Source organism: Carcharodon carcharias, chromosome 17 (assembly GCF_017639515.1).
Source record: "Carcharodon carcharias isolate sCarCar2 chromosome 17, sCarCar2.pri, whole genome shotgun sequence".
In the NCBI taxonomy this organism is placed as follows: domain Eukaryota; kingdom Metazoa; phylum Chordata; class Chondrichthyes; order Lamniformes; family Lamnidae; genus Carcharodon; species Carcharodon carcharias.
In genome coordinates, this window is record NC_054483.1 from 89,351,388 (window position 1) to 89,374,480 (window position 23,093).

Sequence of the window (23,093 nt, forward strand, 5' to 3'; positions counted from 1 at the left end):
TCCCATCATGGCTACTCTGTTCCCTCCTACTACTACCAATGGCAAATTATTGGATGTATTATCATATTCCACTCTAATACTAACTTGACCTAACACTGGAATAATATTATTGAAATAACTAGACAGTTTCACACCAGTTTTGAGTAAGAAAATGTGACTTAGGCATTTCTTGTGCTCTCCTGAGATAACAGACACTGCTGCAGCTGTATCAATGATGAAAGCAATAAAAACAGAAAATGCTAGAAAAATTCAGCAGATCTGGCAACATCTGTGGAGAGAGAAACGGAGTTAAAGTTTCATGTCTGTATGACTTCTTCAGAGCTAAAGAGAAGTAGAAATGTGATGGATTTTATACTATTTAAGAGGGGGGGGGGTGAGCTGGTGGAGCAAAATAGAAGGTCAGGAATAGGTGGGAGCTAAGGAGAAATTTGACAAAGATACCATAGACACAGGACAAAGGGAGTGTTAATGGTAGTGTTAAAGACTAAAGAAGGTGCCGATAGTGGCATAAAGGTAAGATAGCAGAATGTGTTAATAGCAGAATAAGGATCAGCGCTCTGTGAAAGCAAAACATAAAAACAAGTGACAGATGATCCTGTGACTGGTTGACCGCTTTGCGGAACACCTTTGCTCATTTTGCAAGCATGACCCAGACCTTCCTGTTGCTTGCCATTTCAACACACCATCTTGCCCTCATTCCCACATGTCTGCCCTTGGCCTGCTGCAATATTCCAGTGAAGCCCAATGCAAACTGGAGGAACAGCTCCTCATCTTCCAGTTAGGCACTTTACAGCCTTCTGGACTTAACATTGAGTGTAACAACTTGAGACCATGAACGCTGTCCTTCATCTTTACACATTTTTAAGCCATTTTTAAATAAATTTATTTATTTGTTCATTTATTTTATTATTTTTTTAAATCTTTTTTCCCCAACAGGCCACCCCCCAGCGCGCACGCACACACACACACATGCACGCACGCACGCACGCACGCACGCACGCATGCACACACACACACACACACACACGTATATATATATATATATATATATATATATATATACACACACATGGCCACCTGTCATTCTTTTCAATGTTGTGCTTTCACAGAGTGCTGACCCTTGTTCTGCCATTAGCCTTTAACACTACTATTAATACTCCCTTTGTCCTGTGCCAATGGCATCTTTGTCAAATTTCTCCTTGGCTCCCACCTATTCCTGAACAGTATAAAATCCATCACATTTCTACTTCTCTTTCACTCTGAAGAAGCCATATGGACTTGAAACATTAATTCTTTTTCTCTCTTCACAGATGCTGCCAGACCTGCTGAGTTTTTCCAGCATTTTCTGTTTTTATTTCAGATTTCCAGCATCCACACTATTTTACGTTTTATCAATGATGAAAGTAAATTGTGAATCTCTGACCTTCATTTCTACTGTGGGCATTGGAATTATTTCTTCAGTCCTATTACTCTCACCTTCCATATGCTGTTTTTCTTCCTCTATGACTTTCACATCAGCTTACTGACTTTATTCAAAAGCTTGGCCTGGTTTTAATGTTCTTTGGACCTCCCAAAGAAGTGTCTCTAAGCTTGATTTCTAAGTGTGCATCATAGCCACAATGACAAGAGAGTTTCTTTAATTTGGGAATGTAACCTGCAATAGTCTCACTTGACAACTATTTCCTTTGCAGGAATGCAACTCTCAGTGCAATCTCTTTCTTAGTCATGCCATAATTTGAGTCCAGAATCTCATTAATTGCAGCAAATTCCATTGCACTTGAGTCTCCCAGGTAACACTGGTTAGACACTTTATAAAAAGCATCTGGCCCTATTAAGAAGAGGAAAGCATTTACTTTATCCTCATCTCCTATTTTATTCGCTTTCAGCCAAATTTGAAACCTTTGTTCATAATTGTACCAGTCCTCTTTGTTAGTGTTGAATTCCCCCATTATTTCCAAATATGCCTTCGGTGCCATTTTTTCAATTATGTACCATGGCTCACTGAGCTGCACCTGAGCATGATAAGAACAAGGAGCAATCTTTCAGATCACTCAAGCTTCCCAAAATCAACTTTAGGGGTGCGATAAAATGTTTTGCAATGTTCTTTGGTCCTTAATTTCTCAAATAAAACATAAAAGTGAGTTCCTTGTCACCATCTTTCTGTTATGTACTGTGCTGAAAAAGGACTAGCACATGTTCAACTGCAGGCAACCATTATTGAACAAATTTCAGTTATACCTCCCCAGCAGAAACAGAAAGTACTGTAGAGAGGCAGCTGTAACATACTACAATGTTGCCATGGCTACAGTGGTTCTTTTTCCCAACGTTTGTTAAACGGCTGCTCCAGCTGTTGGTCATTAAGTCTGCTGCTGACTGCTTAGCTGCTGCCATTCAACCACTCACTGGTCCGTTCTTCATTGCATCACCTCATCTACCTGCCCATCCCAATTCCATTTCTTTTTACCACTGTATATTGACAGTGCTTTCTTTTCCCACTGCAGATGCATAAATGAATATACAAACAGTTGGGGGAACATGCTGTTTGCTGTCTGGCTGTTTGTAATAAGCAGGGTACAGACTGTACTCAACTAGCCCACGCTTGCAAACTCAAAATAAATGTCTTCTGCTAACTGTGATTCCATGATTCAGCAGCACTTGCTCAACAACCCTGAGTGTGCTAATAGCCTCAGGAACCACCAGTTTGAGATAAGAGCTCATAACATGGCTCATTCATACTTGTGAGAAGTGACATACATTCATACACAGTGACACGTTCTCTGCAAACGAAAAGAATATGTTCAAGCCTTGTGCCTTTCTTGAATTATCTGGAAGCATAAGGAGCCTGTAGTTCCCTGTTACTTTCTCCATGACAATGGCTCAGCCAATAAGAGTTGACTTGACAGCCAATCAGAACCCATTTTGCCCTGTGGTATAAAATGTGTGTGGATTGTTTGAAATTTGGCATTCTTGCATTTGTCCTGATGAGTGCAAGATAAAAAGCTTCAACAAAATATCTCTCTTTTTAACAATAGTCAAGTTCTGTACTACCAAGCAACTTTCCGAGATTTCTGTGCTCCTCCAGTCCTGGCCTCTTGAAGATTCCTGATTTTAATTGCTTAACCTATGTTGGCCATACCTTCAGCTACTGAGGCCCTAAGGTCTGGAATTCCCTCCCTAAACTTCTCCATCTCACTACCTCCCTTTCATCCTTTAAGACACTCCTTAAAACCTACCTCTTTGACCAAGCTTTTGGTCATTTGGCCTAATACCTCCTTATGTGGTGAGTGTCAAATTTTGCTTTATAACGCTTCTGCAGTGTCCCTTGGGACATAAATGCAACTTATTATTGTACTGATTTGCTTAATTTCTTTTCACTTGGCCGTTTGTGGTGCAGAGATTGGGCAATGGACACATAACCAGACTTTTATCGATCTTGTACTGAAGCTGTTGCGTTTGAATCATATAGCAGTACTGCAGGATGTGACATCTCTCAATTTTCATTCTCTTTCCATAGAAAATGTCACAACTCAGCTCAGTATCATCTAATCACATCCTTAAAATCAGAAATTCATTAGAATTGCTTGATCCTGCCCTTAATGGAACAGCTAACAGTTTCCAAGTGCTCTATGCCTCTCCACTGCCCATGACATCAGTGTCACTTTTAAATGAAACATAAACATATGGTAGAAAAAAATCCAGTGACTTAGATGGATGACTTTTAAATATTTTAGGATGTTAAAAGTTTCACAGTAAAATGTTAGTAATGAACTCTATAGGACTCTTCTGCTTTAACACCCTCCTGGATGTTATTACTTAAGACACAACAGTGTACCATTCACAGAGATGTTTACATTTTGACCAATATATGACTGAGATGTTAGATAAATGGAACTTCAGAATGTGTTCATTATTTTTTGTTTTTAGGGAATGGCAAAAGAAGAGACCGAACTTCGCTTTCGCCAGCTGACCATGGAGTATCAGGCTTTACAGAGAGCATATGCTTTACTTCAGGAGCAAGTTGGCGGAACTTTGGATGCTGAACGAGAAGTTAAGGTATTGATGGAAATACTCTGGCTTCATGTTGAGCATGGAGATAAACAAGGCATTTTGTTTCATTACAGTGGAATATTTTCCTCTGTGTGTTAATTCTTCTTCTTCACCAGTCTGCCTGAGGGCTGATCCCACCCACAGCATCACAGCCTCCACCAAGGGGTAGGGTAAGGAAACAGATCATGAATCCACCCCAGCCGGAACGAGGATTGAACCACATGCTGTTGACAGCAGTCTGATCCAGCCAACTGAGCCAACCAGCCCCTTGTGTATTAATTATAACAAGAAAATAAATGTGTGTAAATCAGTATAGGAAGGAGGTCTTGTGGCTCAGTGGGCCATGTCCCTGCCTCTGAGCCAGGAGCTTCGGGTCGAAGTCCCACTTCAGGACTTGATGACCAAGCAAGCTGCATTCGTAACGTGGCCAAACAGGTTAAGTATTAACCTGTAAATCCTTCCAACACACATCAATGGTAGGAGGTAAAAACAGAAGAGATTCCTGGTCATCCATGTGGTAGAAAGAAATTGGAGACTCTATCATCACTACCCATAGCTCCAAGCTACAACATGCATGTAAATGTGGATGTTGCCACAGCAACTTGGACTCCTTGGGAGGCCAGTTGGCTCAGTTGGCTGGACAGCTGGTGTGGATCAGATTGGTGCCAACAGCACACGGTTCCATCTCTGTTTTGGTAGGGGTACATTCGGGACCTGCCTCCTTGTCCCACCTATGGTGGAGGTCACGGCACTATGGATTGGACCAGTCTTCAGACAGAGAACTGAAGAAATAGATAAACAAGACTGTAAATATGCAGAGCTAGTTACTGTCAGATTACGATACAATGGCAACACATGATGTGTGCATGTTGAATGTGTGGGTGGGGAGTGTGAGTGGGGAGTAGGAATGGCAAATGGCAAGTGTGAATGAGGAGTGTCCATGGGGGTGGAGGGGTTGTGTGGGGACTGTGAAGTGTGAAGGTGTGGATTGGGAGTATGTGAGTGGGGAGTAGGAATGGTGACTGTGGATGGGGAGTGTGCATGGAGATGGAGGGGTTGTGTGGGGAGTGTGAACTGTGTAGGTGTGGGCGGAGAGTGTGAATTGGGGCAGGTCCAAGGCACCAATTCCATTGCAGCTTTGGTGACATCAAAGCTTTTAAATATATTACCTATTGCAAACATGGCTTTTCACAATCAGACATTTACAGGCTTGACATTTACAGATTAAATCAGTAGTATATTACCATCATCTAGTAAAACATAGGGATCCCAAGTCAAATGTTTGCATGAAGCAAAGTAACGTGGCCAAACAGGTTAAGTATTAACCTGTAAATCCTGCCAACACACATCAATGGTAGAAGGTAAAAGCAGAAGAGATTCCTGGTCATCCAAGTGGTAGAAAGAAATTGGAGGCTCTACCATCGCTACCCATAGCTCCAAGCTATGCTGCAGAGTTAGTGCACAGTGCATGCACTCACTCAGAAACTGAGCTCAAGGTCAGTGTCAACTCTTCCTTTGAAGCATATGTGAAAATAGGCCTTTCACTAAATACCCAGAAAACTAAGGCCCTCTTCCAACTAGCTTTCACAGCACAACACCTTCCCCCATCAATTAAGATCAACTGTGAAATTTTGGACTATGTGGGCCATTTTCCATATCTTGGGAGCCTCCTCTCAACAAAGGCAGACATAGACAATAAAATTCATCATCGTCTCCTGTGTGTCAGCTCAGCCTTTGGTTGACTGAGGAAAATAGTATTTGAGAACCAGGATCACAAACCGGAAACTAAGCTCCTGTCTACTGGGCAGCAGCAGTCCCTGCACTCCTTTATGCTTTGGAGAAACAGCCTACAACAGGCACCTCGAAGCACTGGAGAAACACCACCAGCCACACTTTTGCAAGACCCTCCAAATCCAGTGGCAAGAATGGTGGTCCAACAGCAGCATCCTCCCCTAAGCCCACATGCCCAACATCGAGGCGCTAACCACTCAGAATCAGCTCTGCTGGGTGGGACATGTTTGTATGCCTGACACCAGTCTCCTGAAGTATTCGGAATTTGGTCTTAGTGGGAGAGTCTGTGGAGGACAGTGGAAATGTTTTAGCGATGTCCTGAACACATTACTGAAGAGATCAAACATCCCTGCAAACTCATGGGAGACCCTGACTAAAATGGAGAAGGTTCATTCTGGAAGGCACCAAGCACATCAAGAGACTTTGTCAGCAGCACGCAGAGGGTGCTTCAGAGAGAGTGTGCAAACCTCCAAACACCTCATCTGCTTGACCCTTCAAGCATGTGGCCGAGCCTGCAGATTGCACATTGGACTTATCAACCATCTCAGAACACATCGAACCTGAGTGGAAGCAGTCATCCTCAACCCCGAAGGACTGAAGGATACTCTGTATGTCCAGTTAGTGTAGCATTTATATACTTGATTAGACAGCAGTTTATTTCAAATAATTAACAGACTCTTTTCCTTAACTGAGATTTCTAAATTCAATCTCATCCAATTTTTTTCAAACCCAGAACAAGAATATTTTTTCATATTTTTATGATAATTTTATTAGAAGTTTTATAGGGGAGACAGTGGTTTAGTGGTATAGCCATTGGACTGGTAATCAAGGGTAAAGCTGTAAGGACCCAGGTTCAGATCCCGCCACGGCAGATGGTGAACTTTGAATTCAATAAAAATTCTGGAATTAAAATCTAATGATGACCATAAAACCATTGTCAATTGTCGTAAAAACCCATCTGCTTCACGATTGGCCTTTGGGGAAGGAAATCTGCTGTCCTTACCCGGTCTGGCCTACATGTGACTCCAGATCCACAGCGATGTGGTTAACTCTTAAATGCCCTCTGAAATGGCCTAGCAAACCACTCAGTTGTATCAAACCACTAAAAGCCTAAAACGAATGAAATAGGACTGACCGCCTGGCATCAACCTAGGCACTGGAAATGACAACAGCAAACTCAGCCTTGTCGACCCTGCAAAGCCCTCCTTACTAAGATCAGGGGTCTAGTGCCAAAATTTGGAGAGCTGTCCCACAGACTAGCTAAGCAACAGCCTGACATAGTCATATTCACAGAATTGTACCTTACAGATTTGGAAGGATAACACAAGTTACGAAGGCTATCTTATACTCTGATGTTTACAGTAAGTGCGCAGTCCATGCAAACAAATATGTGACCTGTGGTCAGATACACCATAATCTGAAACCAAGTGAAGGATGCCACCCCAAATAGATGCTATGGATCACTCCTCAACTCCCCCAGACCGGGAGCAACTGGCCTCACTGAACTCCACCTTTCACATGAGGGTTTCCAACCTCTACTCACGAAGAACTTGCTTTGGAATCTTTTCCCAAACTGATGCTTTCTATCAGACGCCTTCCACAAGAGTCCACCTCCAGGATTTTGAACTCTCCTTCCAATGTTCCTCTCCCCTGGATCGCCATGTACATTCAAGCTTTCTTCTACATGCTCTGTCTCACTGACTCAGCCATGCCAATAGAACACCACTGCTTCACGTGCCCATAGCAAAGAGTTATAGACCTTTGGCTGTTCCCTTGGATCTTTTGGCTTTTCACAGGCCTATAATGCTTTAAATCTGCATTCTACAGCTTTCTCCCTTTAAGTTTGGAGCCTTTCTCTGCTCCTGACTCTTAATTTCACTTAACAGGGCTTTTTCCAGTTCCTGTCCTTGTCCTTTGACTTAACTGTCCTCTTGGGACTTTTCCTGTTCCACTCCCTGGTTTTGGGGACTTTCTTCTTTGGGTTTTGGAACCTGCTCCTTGCAGTTCCTTCTGTCCTGCTTCTCTGGAATCCTGGCTTCAACTGAACCCCCTAACTACTTTTCCTGTTTTCTTTGTTTCTGTGGGTCCCTTGCTCTTTGGAGCCCTGTTGCTCGGCAACAGCACAGTTTTTTTCTACCTTGTGTTTGTTTTAACTTCCCTTCAGGAGCCGTAAAACTCATTAAAATGCACGCACACAAACAAAGCTTTAGACCTGCTGTCTCCGCTCAGAAATGAAACTAGATCCCAGGTTTCACCTTTTTAACCCTCATGTAGAAAAAAATATAAATTAAACTATATTTTCTAACACCTCCAAATACACATATAACTTAATTAAAACTATCTCTATTCCCTAACAGTATAAATCCTGTGGCTATAACAGCATATCAGAGACTAGGGATCCTGCGATGAGTAACTCACCTCCTGATTCCCCAAAGCCTGTCTACCATCCACAAGGCACAAGTCAGGAGTGTTGTGGAATACTCTCCACGTGCCTGAATGAGCACTGCTCCAACAACACTCAAGATGCTTGACACCATCCAGGACAAACTAGCCCACTTGATTGGCATCTCATCCACAAATACTTCCTCCATGACCGACGCACAGTAGCAGCAGTGTGTACCATCTACAAGATGCACTGCAGGAACTCACCAAGGCTCCTTAGACAACACCTTACAAACCCACAACCACTACCATCTAGAAAGATAAGGCCAACAGACACATGGGAACACCACCACATGGAAGTTTCCTTTCAAGCCACTTACCATTCTGACTTGGAAATATATCATCGTTCCTTCGCTGTCGCTGGGTCAAATCCTGGAACTCCCTCCAAAACAACACTGTGGGCGTACCTGCACCACATGGACTGCAGTGATCCAAGAAGGCAGCTAACCACCACCTTCTCAAGGGAAATTAGGGATGGGCAATAAATACTGGCCTAGCCAGGGACGCCCATATCCCATGAATGAGTAAAAAAAGTAGCTTGGATTTCCAGCAATCTATATTTCCCACATTAATATGTTTTTGAAAACTCTCATTCATTTCATTTCTTGTTTATCCATCCTTTTATAACTCACTAGTACTGCCACTATGTACAAGTTATGTGGTTAGGAACGCTGAACTAAATTTACATGAGCCACTAGCCTTGCCATTCATTCCTATGCTATTTTCAAACATTCTTTTGTTTAAAACATGAACGTAAAAAGGAATGCCTGGTGGGAGAAATGGAGGATTCTGGAGGACAATACCATTGGGTGCAAATGTACAATAAACATTGAGGCATATTGATGGAAAAAAATTACAGTGTTTTACTTCCCAGATGGATGTATTTGTACCTGAGAAGAGAGTATTGGATACTGACATTCAGTAAAAGATGGCTGTAGCAAAAAATATTATTCACCTTCCCCCTTTTTATCCACTTTTTAGACTCGCGAACAACTACAGGCAGAAAACCACAGATATCAAACTAAAATTGAAGATTTGGAGAAGGCACTCGCACAACAGGGGCAGGTAATAATTAACTGCATGATATTAAAACAGGCTTTTAATCCCTGCTGGGTGATAATGAGTTATCTTGTCTGAGTGCAATAAGGCTGTTAAGAATGTGTCCAGTGCCAATGACTTCTCTGTGATGAACATCGTCTCAGAGATACACTGGTCACATCAACCAGCTCAACTTTCCAAGTTCTAGGTGTTGCTTGCCTTTTAAAATCCTTGGAATAAAATTTATTTTTAATCAAAACATTATAGAATTGATGTTTTTAGATAGAAATATGTAAAAACTATTATAATTGACAATGGGAAAAAGAGCAAATGAAAGTAAAGCATTATTTTAGTCATATATTTGCACTAAGAACTTATCAGTAGCTTAATTACTGTATCAATAGGTTCTGTTTCATAATGTTAGGCTGAAAAAATTATTTTTCAAAAAATCGAATTTTCCAAGCCAATTTTCAATGTAAGAGTTGCAATCCCACTTCCTAACCGTACAGTAATTTAATGCCTTGTGAATCAGGCAGTATTATTTTGAAATAATTCTGTGCAAATTCAAAACTACCTAAATGTTAATGTTATTAACAGTGTTTTCATGATATTCAGACTAATATGTGTATTTAGTGTGTCTGTCATATTGGATCTTTCAAAAATTATCACAACAAAACGTATAGCCTCAGAGGCATCCATTGAACAAACCAATCGTATTTAGCTAAAATAAACATTTACCCATTAGGTTACGGATTAAATATCGGATTCCCAAAACATGAACAAATCAAAATCAGGTCAAGCACAGAGGTACTTGTGGGTTAAGATTTGGTGGTAGAAAGGTAGAGCTGCGTCTCATCTGCATATATGTGAAAGCTGATTCTGTCTGAGGATGATGTTACTGAAGAGCAGCATGTAGATGAGGAGGAGAAGGAGGGAAGGAGGGAGAAGCATCAGAAAACACAGACTAGAACTAGTAGTGGAAGAAACTATTTCTTTTGCATTTTGATAATTAACAAATCATATTATTTGTAGGTTGGGTTATGGTCAGCATGTATGTTGAAAGCTATTTGTTTGAAATCAGATGAGAACTTCAAAAACACATTTTGTCTGTTCTATTTCTCAGGACATGAAATGGATTGAGGAGAAACAAGCACTTTATCGTTGGAACCAAGAACTACTCGAAAAGGTAGTTTTTCTCTGAATGCAAGTAGAATGTAAATCATCACTTCATCATCTAAATATCCCATTTTTCTTCATTGGCACCTTCATTGCATTAACAGGGAACAAGAGTTAAAATGATTGTTGTATTTTTTATTTTCACAGATCCGGCAAATGGAAAATGAAGAAAACCGCCTTAGACATGATGTACAGGATGTGAAAGATCAAAATGAGCTTCTGGAATTTCGTATTCTAGAACTTGAAGTAAGACAAGCTTGAGGCTTTTTCACCATTTCCCTTTTCATTGATTAGAATTATTCTCCTGATATAGAGAGAGGTGGAAGAATTCCTCTGGTTACTATATGCTGCAACATTGTAAATTCATTCAGGCAGATTTCCACTGGTGTGTACTACTAGTAAAATTATAAACACCTTTTAAAGTATCATTTGAATTTCAGTAGAGTTACCGAATAGAGGCGTTCTTCACAAATTCATTTGCGTCACCATACACAAGGAGAAGAATTCTTCCCTATCAACTCTAAGCAGGCACGTCATGTTAGTGTACATGCATTATGATTGGCTGATACCTTTCTGCTGATGCAAATGAAATCATATTGATCCAGATTTTGCGATCAGTGGTGAAGAGAAGGGACCCTATGCTATCCCTGAAAAAAGCTGCCCACAAAGATTTAGCAGGCTTTAGAATGCTAATTCCTGATATTCTGATATGATTTTGAATCCAGAACCATCTACAGGGGTCTGTGGTGTCCAGCAATAGTGAAATTTGCAAGCCGACTGATCATTCAATCGGATTGAAGAATACTCACAGGCAGCAAACCAGGAAGTAAAAATCATGAATTATAATTCATGTTTTAATCAATTTACAGGAAACAAAATAAAAATTGTGACATACACATAGAATTAAGCTAGAAACTGAAAAATCATAAACAAATTTTAAAAATCAAAATTATTTATTATTTTAAAAATCATGGAACTTTTAAGATGTTTTCCTGAGGGACTAATTCTCCACACTTTTAAAATTAGCTTTTCAATGCCAAAGAGGTTGTTCATCAGCATTATGGCCTAATGCACTATGAAATCTATTACTTCAGTCAACAAGGCTTAACGTTTTCAATGCTTTTTACAGTAAGAATAGTGTGTAAAAAGTTGACGTTTACATAAGTTCATTGATTCTATGTTAATTGCATCTGTGAAGACAGTAGCATGGCACTGTGTAAAAGAGCAGGGTATCACTGACAGCAATTTCCAGTTTCCACATTTCTGGTGCAAACACCAGAAGTTTTATACAGTAATGATGACAAGTACTAACAGTTTCACTGTTATTATAACTGCAAATTCCAGACCAATGTTACAATTTTAATGTATAACATTCATCAAAAACTTCACAAAACATGTTTTCTCATAATTTGTTCAGAGAAGTACTGTTGACCTCACTCCTTGTTTCATTTGGTGGTTAAGTGTTGGGAATGATGGTGCAGTAATTGTAAAATATTGCCCCAAATCAAACACATTAGCTGTACCTAATCTGGAGTGACATTTATTGGGCTGGGTCTTCCGATTGATGTAGCAGTGAACTTTGAGATGTTTGCCTCTGTTGTGTGTCGCGACCCAGAGGAAGCCCCATGCATGCACATAAGCAATATTTGTGCATGAACTTCAAACTTCCAAAGGGTAGAGATACACTGCCCAGAACCCTGACTGGATGCCGCCAACACTGATATCGTCATCAGAGACTTGGGCTTAGATAAGTTGCCCTGAAATTTACAACATTCTGCTTAGAGCTTTTAATTACAGGTGTAGGACCAGGTGCAGTCCCTATCCCAACCCTTTGCCAACCAGCCCCTCCCCACTCACCCCTCTCCCTATCCACCTCCTCACCTCCTCATCCACCCCAACCAACCCCCCCCCACTCACCTCTCTCCTCCCACCCATCCCTCTGAATAACCATCCGCCCCCCCCCCCCCCCCCCCCCCCCCCCCGCCACCGACCCCCACATCCCCAAGAAGATCTGGGTCGTACCGTTATCAAAAACTCTTAAACTTCTTTTCCCTCAGTGAGACTTATTTTTCTAATAAAAGAAAACTTGTTTTCCTCAAAAAAAAATTTCTTTCAGGAGCGAGAACGACGATCACCTGCCATTAATTTTCATCACATCCCGTTTCCAGAGGAGACAAGTCCTCTCCAAGTCTACTGTGAGGCAGAGGGTGTAACAGTAGGTGCCACCTCTTATTGCTTTTCCCTAATAGACAGTTTAAAGTCATCTTAATAATGAGACAGAATAATGTGTTTATAGCATCTGTTAGGCATAGCTTTTTAAACCTTTCTCCTATTTTGCCAGGACATCACAATAGCAGACCTCATGAAACAACTGGATATTTTAGGAGATAACGCCGTAAGTGTATGTTGCTTTTCTGATCATGCATGATTTCCTTTCTATTTTATAAGCCTGTCAGTGGAGGATGCCAGGGTGAATTTTAGAATCAGTATTAATCAACCTGTTGTATGTCCTACAGCAGCAAACTCTTAGGCCACAAAACCCAGTGACAAAGTGCTATATTTTTGGTGCTACGGATGCCGTTTTAGTTCCAAAATGGCATCCGCAGTGCATGCACAGACTTCTGGTACTGGCTGCATGGGGCACCATTTTAATGAGCATGTCAGCACATTTCCAAGGAGCTTCCACCAGAAAGTAGGCAAATTGTGATGTCAGTCAATATTTGGTTAACAGTCAAGAGTTGGCTGATTTGAAGCCAACAGTGCCATTTCAATCTCAATTGCTCCAACTGACACCCTTTCTTAACTTTGCACAGCTGAACATGTGTTCAGCAGCAAGAAGGACCCCACCCAGTGCAGTTTAAAGGGATCATCAACTACTTTTAAGTTAGTTGATGCTGTGTTGCTGAGTGTGTAGAAGAGTTTGGTGGTATGTACTGTTACTTAAAGTTGCTAAAGACTACAGCAAATGGTATGGTATGTGCTGAAGGACTTTGTCTTGACTTTAAGGGTTCTCCTCAGACCACTTGCTCCCAGATAGTGGTACAGAAGTTTGGATCCACTTAGCCTGCAGCATGAGAGAGAATGAGCAGAGGCATTTCAGAGGAGGACTAGCTGCTGAAAAGGGCAAAGGAGGAGGGGAAGAAGGGCTCTCAGCCTATGGTCTTCAGGGACTGATTGCCCTATCTCAACATCAGTGGATGGAATCTTGTGTCCTCCTCTCTTGTGGGGAGTTTGGTGGTGGTGGGCGGGGGAAGCATTTAATCAGGCAGGAGGCCTTCCCACTTCCACCCCAATTAAGCCTTTGGTGGGCCTGCCATCAACTGAGGCCCTTAAGTGGGCCATGGTGGCGGCCAGTGGGATCGCCATGTGGGGAGCATGACAAGCAAACCCTAACGTGCCTGCTTGTGGGCTCCCAGTGTGGGGGGTTGCAGGAGGCATGACCCAATCTGAGGGTTGCAGTGGGTGTGACCCATTGTGGTGAGTTGCAAGTGGCGTCCCTTGTCAAAGATATTCAGTGCCTGATCGAGGGACCCAGTATCGGGAAGAAGGTAGGTGGCTGCTGAAAGCCACATGCCTGCCCTTGCTACCGACCCAATGATGCTCCTGAGCATAGAAGAGCTGCTGGTCTCTGATCGGCTAGCAGCTCTCTGCGAAAGGGACTTCTGCCCCCAAGATCCTTGATTCCGGGGTAAGGCCTGCACCTGCAGCGGGCCTTCCGGAAAAGAGGCGAGTTGGGTGTCATGCTGGCTTTCCAGCTGGTGGCCCCCGTCACCTCTACAGGAATCCGCCCTGTGTGCCAAATGCCTCCATTTCACCAAGGAGGTGCTCACTGAAATTTGCCACCTGTTGCAACCTGAACTGCAGCCTCAGAGAAGTGACAACATTACCACTGTCTGTGGAAGTGCTGGTGGCCACGAATGTCAGTCATGTGGGATTCGGCAATATATGCAATATCTCCCAGTTCATCATAATGGAGGTCGCAGATTCTGTATGCAGAAAGAGCTGAATACGTTCAATTTTCTCTTGCCAGAGAGCAGCAGGCTGAGTGAACTTCACAAGAATTGCTGGCTGCCTCATGGTGCAGGGTGCCATTGATAGGGCAGACACCACTTTTTTGGCAATGCGTTTCAATGCTGAGATGTACCATAACCAGAAGGGACTCCAGTGCTTCAGTACCAATTGGTGTGCACATCATGGAGGTCAATGCTTGGCATTCTGGCAGCAGTTGAGATGCGTGTATTCTGTGGCAGTCCTTTGGACCATCAACAGTTGAGTAAACTAGAGGTGACTATTGGATGACAAAGACTATCCATTGAACACCTGACTCATGACTCCAGCATCAACCTATACACAAGTAGGCAACATGGATGTGGTCAAAGCCATGCTGTCACACAAAAGGTGGTTAAGCAGACCACAGTACTCAGCACAATCCGTGTCCGGGATCATTGTGGTCTGCTGCATGCATTACAATCTCATCATCATGAAGGCACAAACCTTGCCACAAGGTATACAAGATAGCTGAGGACGAGGAAAGGGAGGCAATCAACACATTCCTTTTCTAGCCAGTTTGTCTGTGATTGAACTTAATTCCTATTCCCCCTTCACCTTCAGTACCACACCTTACTTTCCCACTGTTACTGGCCATCACAGTATCCTATTGCACTCTTCAGTGTCTTCAATATTAAAATAAAAGCAAGCATAAAACAAACAATCCAAACTAGCATTATAAATCAAAGCATGCAACATTCCATACAAAGTCAACTGATCACCTTTTCTCGTTCCTTAGCGCTTGTCATTTCTGTGCCTTTGGTTGGGTGCAGCATGCCTCATGGAAGGCTACTGGGAGACTGCGGATGGCCTTGGGAGGACAAGCTCAAGTTGCTTTGGCCCAAGACGACCTAGCTTTGGACTGCACCATCTCAGCCTGGATGGTAGCAGTTTGGGCTAAGTGGCTAACAGGCAACACCAAGGACACAGTGGCTGTAGTGGGATGATGATGCTTTAATCCTGAGAGTGGACAGAAGATTCATGCCTCATGGTGCCACTGCCAGTCCCAAGGGGTGGGGTGGGGTGATGGGTGGACCTCAGAAATCCTAGTAATCTGTTGGAGGACAGATTGCTGGACTGCTGTGACACCCTACAAGGATCTTTGAAAACTGGTATCTGCAGCTATGATGGCACCTGTGTGGCAAGCTGAATTTGCATGACCGCAATTTGAGCTTCCACTGTAGCACCCAAATTTTGGGGTGCTTCTGTCTGTGCTGCCAGACACTGTATTCTGAATGGGTTTGCACATGTTCTCATGGAGTCGGCCATCACTTCCACAATAGAGAGAATGGAATACAAGCTCTGTGCAAAGCCCTGTGCCAATTAGTGCCAGAATCTTCTTGACGTTGGCTGCTAATTTTCTGCCAGGCCTACCAATGTACCTTGCATTTCATTGTGCACAACCATCAGCCTCTTTTATAGACCACCCCATCAAAGTGTTCATCTGAGTCCTCTGCATCAGAACTCAGGTTAGACCTCACCCTTCAGCAAGCTGACACCTGCACTATCCTTATGCCCTGCTCTGGCTGCAGGTTACTCATGCCTGGTGTCTCAGCCCACACAGATCCCAGCTCTAGTTTATCCTCTGTAGTAAGCACAATGTCAATTTCTGAGCTGGTGGCTGTGAGTGTGAGAGCAAGTGATGGTGTTTCTTCTTCATCACTGTCTTCTTGCTCTTCCACCCCTTGCTGTTCCACCACTCCCTGGTCAGGTTGTATTCTTGGGCATTTGAAAGGAGAAAGGCATAAGGATAGATCTGTAAGGGGAAGTGGGGGAAAAGCAAGAGCTGCAGCTTGTAAATCAGGAAAAACTGTGGAGGAGGGGCAAGTGGGATCTGAGAAGGCGGATTCAGTATGAGCATACTGCCATCTTCTATGTTTTCAGCCCTGCCACCAGCCACAGCCTCAGTCATGCTACTCCAAAGATGGCATGTTTCTTGGTGCTGCTGCCTCTGGTTATGCACCACTTTGAACTGCAAGACAGAAAGAAATGTGTCAATGAGCGTGGCGGAATCTGTTTGGGTGATTTGGCTTAAATAGCTAACCGTGTGTGCAAACTGTGAGATGTGGATGTGAAGCTTGCAGCAGTGCTGTGTGTGTGAAGGTGAGGTGCAGCTATGAATGTTAAATATGAGTCATGATTGATAGAAACTGTTAGTAGGTGAGTGAAGGTCATGTAGTACATTGAGCAGTGTGCAAGGCTAGTGATTCAGTTGATAGGATATGGAATGAGTTTTACCAATCAGGTAAGGTAATTGAACTTCTTGCAGCAATTCATCCAATTCCTCAGGACCACAATGCTGGCACTAACCACAAAGGCTTTCTGGTCCCAATGTCTGCCTGGCCCTATGTGAAAATAGGACATCTCCCCACTTTTCTACCTCCTGCATCAAGGCCTTGAATGTTACTTATAAGAATCTTGGAGCACTCTCTCTCCTGTTGCACCATAGTCACTCTTCTTGCAGGTCAGACTCTCTTTCCCAGCTATTTCCAGCACCTGTTCCAACCAGAATGCATGCCCCTTTTAAGAGATGCAGGCAATTTTTAAGTGGTGCTAGCCTCGCACCAACTTGGGCCCATTGCTGAGGTGCACAACCATTCATCAGCTTGTTTGCCGCTGGCCTACATGCTACTATCATTCAATGCAAAGGCAACCCAAAGTTTGAGAGTTGTCAGCACTGTAAGGAATGGACACGGGTTAATTGTTCATTGCCATTCCCATACCTGTTTCTGGGAGCTGTCATATTTTGTTCCCTTATAATCTATCTATATAAATAAAAAGTATTGTATCCAACATGCACCCATCACAATTCAGACATTGCAAAGTTTAGTGGCCTTCTCTAAAAGACATGATTTGGTATTTATAAGGAACTGTGGATCTACAGAAAACAACCTCATCAATTGGCCTATAATTCACCACAGTGTAACTATTTAAACCATTTCCCATACCTGGGGATATCTAAATATTGGCCTGTACAGCTCCTTCTCAGCACCTATATATACATGGTGCCTTGTTTCCTCAGTCTACACTGCCGGTTAGTGTATATATTAGGAACTTACGAATGGCTCATTTTAAATCATTAATAGTACATCACCAGTTTCTCCATATGAGCTTTTGGCACACAAGGCTCCTCATCAGCAGTCTGAGCTTGCTACCAATTTGCTATTGAAATAAATATTAACTCCACAACAGGTGGGCTTGGGTTGGATGGGATGTAAATATTTTTTAAACCTCAAACCCGAACCCAGCCCCTCTTGAACCACCCACTTCTGGTTTTAACAGAGGTCAGATTATGGGAAGAAGGGCAGCCAACTCACTCCTTGAAGGTGGTGTTACAATCCAGAAAACTTGGTGGTGAAGGATAGAACAGGAGCCAATATCTACACATTTTTATAAACTTCTATTTACAGAGCTGCACATTGCGAACATATACGTCCTAAGCCAACAACCATAGTTTCAGTCTGTTTCTATGTATAAGAGCACAAATGAATCCCCAGTTCATGCTCAATAGCTGTATACAATTAAACACAATTACTATACAAGCAACTTGCTTACAGAAAGAAGCTGCATGCCCCATACTTTAGCTCCATTTTAAAGTTACCACTTGTCTTGGGAAATCCATTGGTAAAGGAATGCATGGAAGAGTGAAATGATATTCTAGCAGTGCTTGTACATGATGGTGTTTCCTCCCCATCTACCAATTTCCCTCCCCATGATCAGAACCCCCCCCATCCTGCAATCAGATCCCACCCTCTCACAATGCCACTGATCTGCACCCATGGGCACCGAAACGAAGCCTGCCGCCATTTTGAGTGGGCGGGCCAATTAAGGCCTACCCAGTGGCCTGCCTGACGGGAAGCGCTATGCTCTTCCTGTGCGGGGGGGGTTAGGGGATCCACAACTGTCAAAGTGCGCTCTTTTGCACGCATGAGCGCACTGCTCCCTGAGACAGGCAATAGAAAAATTTAAAAATTATTTAACATGTCCCCCTCAAGTGACAATGTCACATGAGATGGGATATGTTAATGAAAAGGACATAAACTTTATTAGACTTTTTAAGAATGGACATGAAACCTCATCCTGCTGGGGCTCCTGGCCTGCCCCCCAGCCTTAAGGTTGGACAGGCAGGTCTTTAATTATCTTAATTAGCCTGTGATTGGCCACAATTGGCCATTGACAGGTCAGCGGGCAGACAGCTGATTTCGCTGTCTGTCCGCCTTCCTGAAAATTTAAAGGTTACTCCCGACATCATCCCGCGTCATTTTCCCATCAGCGAGCAGGCCCCTCCCCCAAATCGCCAACAGGAAAGTTCAGGCCCATGTCTCTGCTCCAATCTGTCTCCAACATCTTACAATCACCACCAGACCATCCAATTTATACTGTACCCAGCTCATTCCCTCACAGTCTCTACTCCAGCAGCATGAAACCTACCTTGTCCTTGGCTTTGGCTTCTGCTGCGGAGTTCCCCACCTGACAGGGAGTCAAGTCTGTCAATGAGGTTGGCTTTAAGCTGGAATCCTGATGGGAAAAAAAGCATGCCTTGCAGTCTAAGCTCCAGAGTGTTCTGAGAAACCTGGACCACAACAGGAACTCCTCACCTGCAATTGTCCACTTGGAAATTTTGCTGCAGTGAGCAAAGGGGCCTCTATCTCTACTGCTGTGAATCTATATTGTGTTATTACTATTGCTCAATCATCCAGTTCATCCTTAATAATTATGGTTGACTGTTTGTGATCTGAGCCATTGGGCACGATTTTCTGGCCCCTTCCACCACCGGGATCATTTGGTCCTGCCGAAAGTCAATGGACTTTTGGCTGGGTCACCGAATCTCCTGTGGTAATCCTGCTATGAAGGGGCTGGAAAACCCCTACCATAGTCTTTGTTATGATCCTTGGAGTAACTGATGAATTTTAAAAAGATATCTGAATTTCCAGTGACTAACTGGAAGGGTCACATGAAAAGATTTCAAGCTTTAAGACTTTCACTGTAATAAACGAACTAAAAGCAATATGTCAATACATTATTCAGTAGGCAATTTATACTCTAAACTATACAAGAGAAACCACTTTTACTTTTTGAACTGACCAAAAATCTCCCTCCATAGTTATACTTTACTCTGCCCCTGAAGTGGACATATCCTTCACCTGGAACCATCTCAAAGGTATTCTCAGCTCCCAGTGGTTACTTTCTTTTTCCCTTTCCATCCCGGTAACTTCTAATCCCTGAACTGACTTCCGTTGTGACAGTTTCCGTGGAAATTTCTCCCTCTAGCTAACACGAGCCTCATTTAAATGCTCACGAACCTGGTCTCTTCAATCCGATTGGAAGCTTCCACCTGCATTCTGCGTGGTGATCAATAGAGACTGGCTGCCTCTATCTCTCTGCTCTATCTCTCTCTTTCAGATTCTTGCAGACTGACTGTGTCTGTGAGCTTCAGGAATATCTTAAGAAAACCTGCAACCTGATCCTACAATGGCTTCCTGTGGACTACTCCCTTTCCAAAGCCCATCTCCATGGCAACATGAATCACAATAGCCTTGTATCCAGGTAGAAATACTAATTAGCTATCCTCTAGACCCTCAAATCCATTCTGGCTTAAAAATAAATAGACTAATGTATAACCATTTATAAAACCTGGCATTCCTACCACCTCCCTGTGAGACTTGGAGACTAACAGCCTACCCATAATCAGCACAGATGCTCTTTCCATTGTTTTCTGTTGTGAAAGTCCTGCACCTTCTCGGCAAACCGCATGACATAGGCCTCTCTTGTCCTCATAGCAACCAAGCCACCCAGCTTGTTGTCAGCAGCATTAAGAGCAGGTCACATGACTTCCCTATTCATTCCTCCATTTTAATGGAAAATAAAGCAACAGTACCAAAGCATAACAATCTTATGAACTTTGTATTTGTAACACCTTATAGAGTTGAACTCTACTGTCTTCTAATGTTGACTAAGCGCATACAAGAACACAATAGGTCAAATACAGTTACACGAATTTGATCCATGTGCTCGATACTAATTACTCGCATATTGATCTAAGGTGCTGCACCAGGGAAAATATCTGGAGCAAAACCCCCAAAAATGTCACCACAATGGGCTAATAGTGTTCCTTATCCATCTGATCGCTGAATATATAAAAGTCCCTTTGTTGAATATGCTGAAAACTGTCAAAATGTATTTTTTTGTTCCTCTTTGAGATGTAAGGAATTGAGACCAGCCAAAAATGGGACCAAAAATACCAGTGCAACGGTATTGCACCAGTGCAATGCCTGGTGTAATGGGCCTCAGTCCATTTTTTCACTGCTTTGCACTCTGAAAATAGATATACTGAGGAAATTTATCCCCTGCAAGCAACCAAATTCTACAATAAGAGTTTTAGGGTGCTATCTTGTTGACAGGAATGAGGCATAGGCTCAAGTGATGGCACAGTTCTTTAATCACTCCCACTTCTGCCCTCAGTCAGCAGTTGCCTGGAAACACTAGAAGAGCTATACAATCTCCTTACATTATCAAGGTCACCTGATTTTAATTACTTACAGACAATATTTTATTCAAAACAAATACATTTTCTTCCGAATTAGTGCAAAAACTTTGCTCTGACCACCTTTGATTTAAATAAGGAGCAACTGGACGTACAGACAAAAGTTAAATTTTGCATCCCATTACAAGTGACAAGTACTTCTGTTATATTTGCATTGATTGAAACCAGACATATTAATCATCTACATTTTGCACAGAGCTATGGATCCACCTCATCCATTTCTGCTGGACTTTTCACACCATCCGCAATAATGTCAGTGGATGCTGGAATGCAGCTGCTGAGTATAATGGTGGTGTGCATGTACTTGTCCCAGATCAAGCTGTGTTTATGGTCTGTTTGGCTGCATGACTCACTGCCTTTAGGAGACGCAAAAGAGATGGCTGGCTTGGAGAGAGGAAAGAAGCATGAACTGTTTAGGGGGTGAAGAAAATACAGAAATATTTTATTGTTAATTTGTTCCTTATTTACTTACTTGTTAATTAGAATTTGACCAATGAGGAACAAGTGGTTGTGATTCAGGCCCGAACAGTTTTGACGCTGGCAGAAAAGGTAACAATTTTATTTTTTTATTGTACATAATTATCTGAAACAAACTGGTAATAATCCTTCTGGACATCAAAGAGTTAAACACTTTGAACAGGACAAAGATTCATCAATAATGAACATGTGTAATGAGTTTATGTTAGAAAAAAGCTGAAAGAGATCAGGCTAACATTTAGAAAGATGCTTTAAAAAGAATTTGAAGCATGGGTTATTTTGTTGAAAAATGGCAGTCAAGCTGGTAAAATTAGTGCTCTGCAGCTAAATTTACAGACAATAAACAGCAGCCATATGGGCAACTGGACTGGCCTCCCTTGAAATTAACACTTACCTAGCCATTTTGAGTTGGCCTTGCCTGATTCTGCAGAGTTAACTTTATTTACATAGTGTGAGTTAACTCCAAACCCATGCTGGCCCTGGAAGCATCTCTGGAAGCCTCAAGAGCAGGATGACTAGAGGGTGCACTTGACTGTTACACGTTAGAAGATGTTACTTCATCTGTCTACTGATTGAACTACTTCTGCTATTGCTAGGTGGATGAGCCTCTGACTGTAAACATAGATGAGAGATACAGCAGGTTAATATGGTTTACCTCAGGTGCAGGCTAATGTACTAGGCTTTTTTGTCCCAGCGCTCCTCCTCTTTTTCTTCAAGAAAACTTCAAGCAAATTCCCTTTGAGGAAACCCATTGTTCCAATATTGTGTCAGCAAAATGGCACAGCCAGAACATCTGACAAAACCTCCTAAGTGGAAACTGGAAAGAAACAAAAAGAATCAGAGGAAAAGTTCAGAAATAGCTAAACATGCTGTTACAAAACCTCATATGGGATCTACAGCACAGAAGAAGACTCTTCTTCCGTTTCAAGTACATATTTGAGTATAATACATGCTTTTAAACAAACTATCGTATCAACATATCCTTTATGCCCAATTTATTTGGGCTGGTGGTTAACTGAGTCCTGCATTGATGAAAACATAGGAAAATTATGTGACTATCTAAATAACGTAATTCGAGCTAATTTTAATGTGATTAACTGCACACTGACAAACACTATGGTGTCAGTGCAAAACTCAGTTGCAAAGTTGTTTGGGTGCTAACTTGGCAAAAATCAGATCTTTGTCTATTTTTCCAATTGGTTACAGCATACAATGGCAAAAATAAAATGGCTAATTAACCTCAGGACATCAGAAGCAAGTGGGAAAACTACAGGGAGAATGAGAAAGATAGGAGGAAGGAAAGAATTTGCTCGAAGGAGAAAATTAATTTTAATATATAATTTTCTCTTTTTTTCCCCAATTAATTCCAAATTTCGAATGTGCCCTCCCGGCACAGTGGCACCTATGGGTACATACACCACACTTCTCAAAGACCTAAGCACTTGGATTTGAACCTATTTATGTTGCTAGAGGGAAAAAATTAGACATAATTATAACAGTCAGGTTGAAACATAGGTGGCTATGCTTTGTG

The 23,093-nt window shown here is 42.4% G+C and overlaps 1 protein-coding gene across 1 annotated transcript in view; it reads left to right on the top strand.

Annotated features, from left to right (window-relative positions):
- The window catches only part of jakmip3 (Janus kinase and microtubule interacting protein 3), a 312,142-nt gene that overhangs the window by 276,018 nt on the left and 13,031 nt on the right, over nucleotides 1–23,093 (top strand). Inside the window, exons 11-17 of the mRNA XM_041209730.1 lie at nucleotides 3,925–4,053; nucleotides 9,262–9,345; nucleotides 10,442–10,504; nucleotides 10,642–10,740; nucleotides 12,611–12,709; nucleotides 12,836–12,889; nucleotides 21,569–21,634. Of these exons, the coding sequence (XP_041065664.1) occupies nucleotides 3,925–4,053; nucleotides 9,262–9,345; nucleotides 10,442–10,504; nucleotides 10,642–10,740; nucleotides 12,611–12,709; nucleotides 12,836–12,889; nucleotides 21,569–21,634 (594 nt within the window). The remainder of the gene's footprint in view (nucleotides 1–3,924; nucleotides 4,054–9,261; nucleotides 9,346–10,441; nucleotides 10,505–10,641; nucleotides 10,741–12,610; nucleotides 12,710–12,835; nucleotides 12,890–21,568; nucleotides 21,635–23,093) is intronic.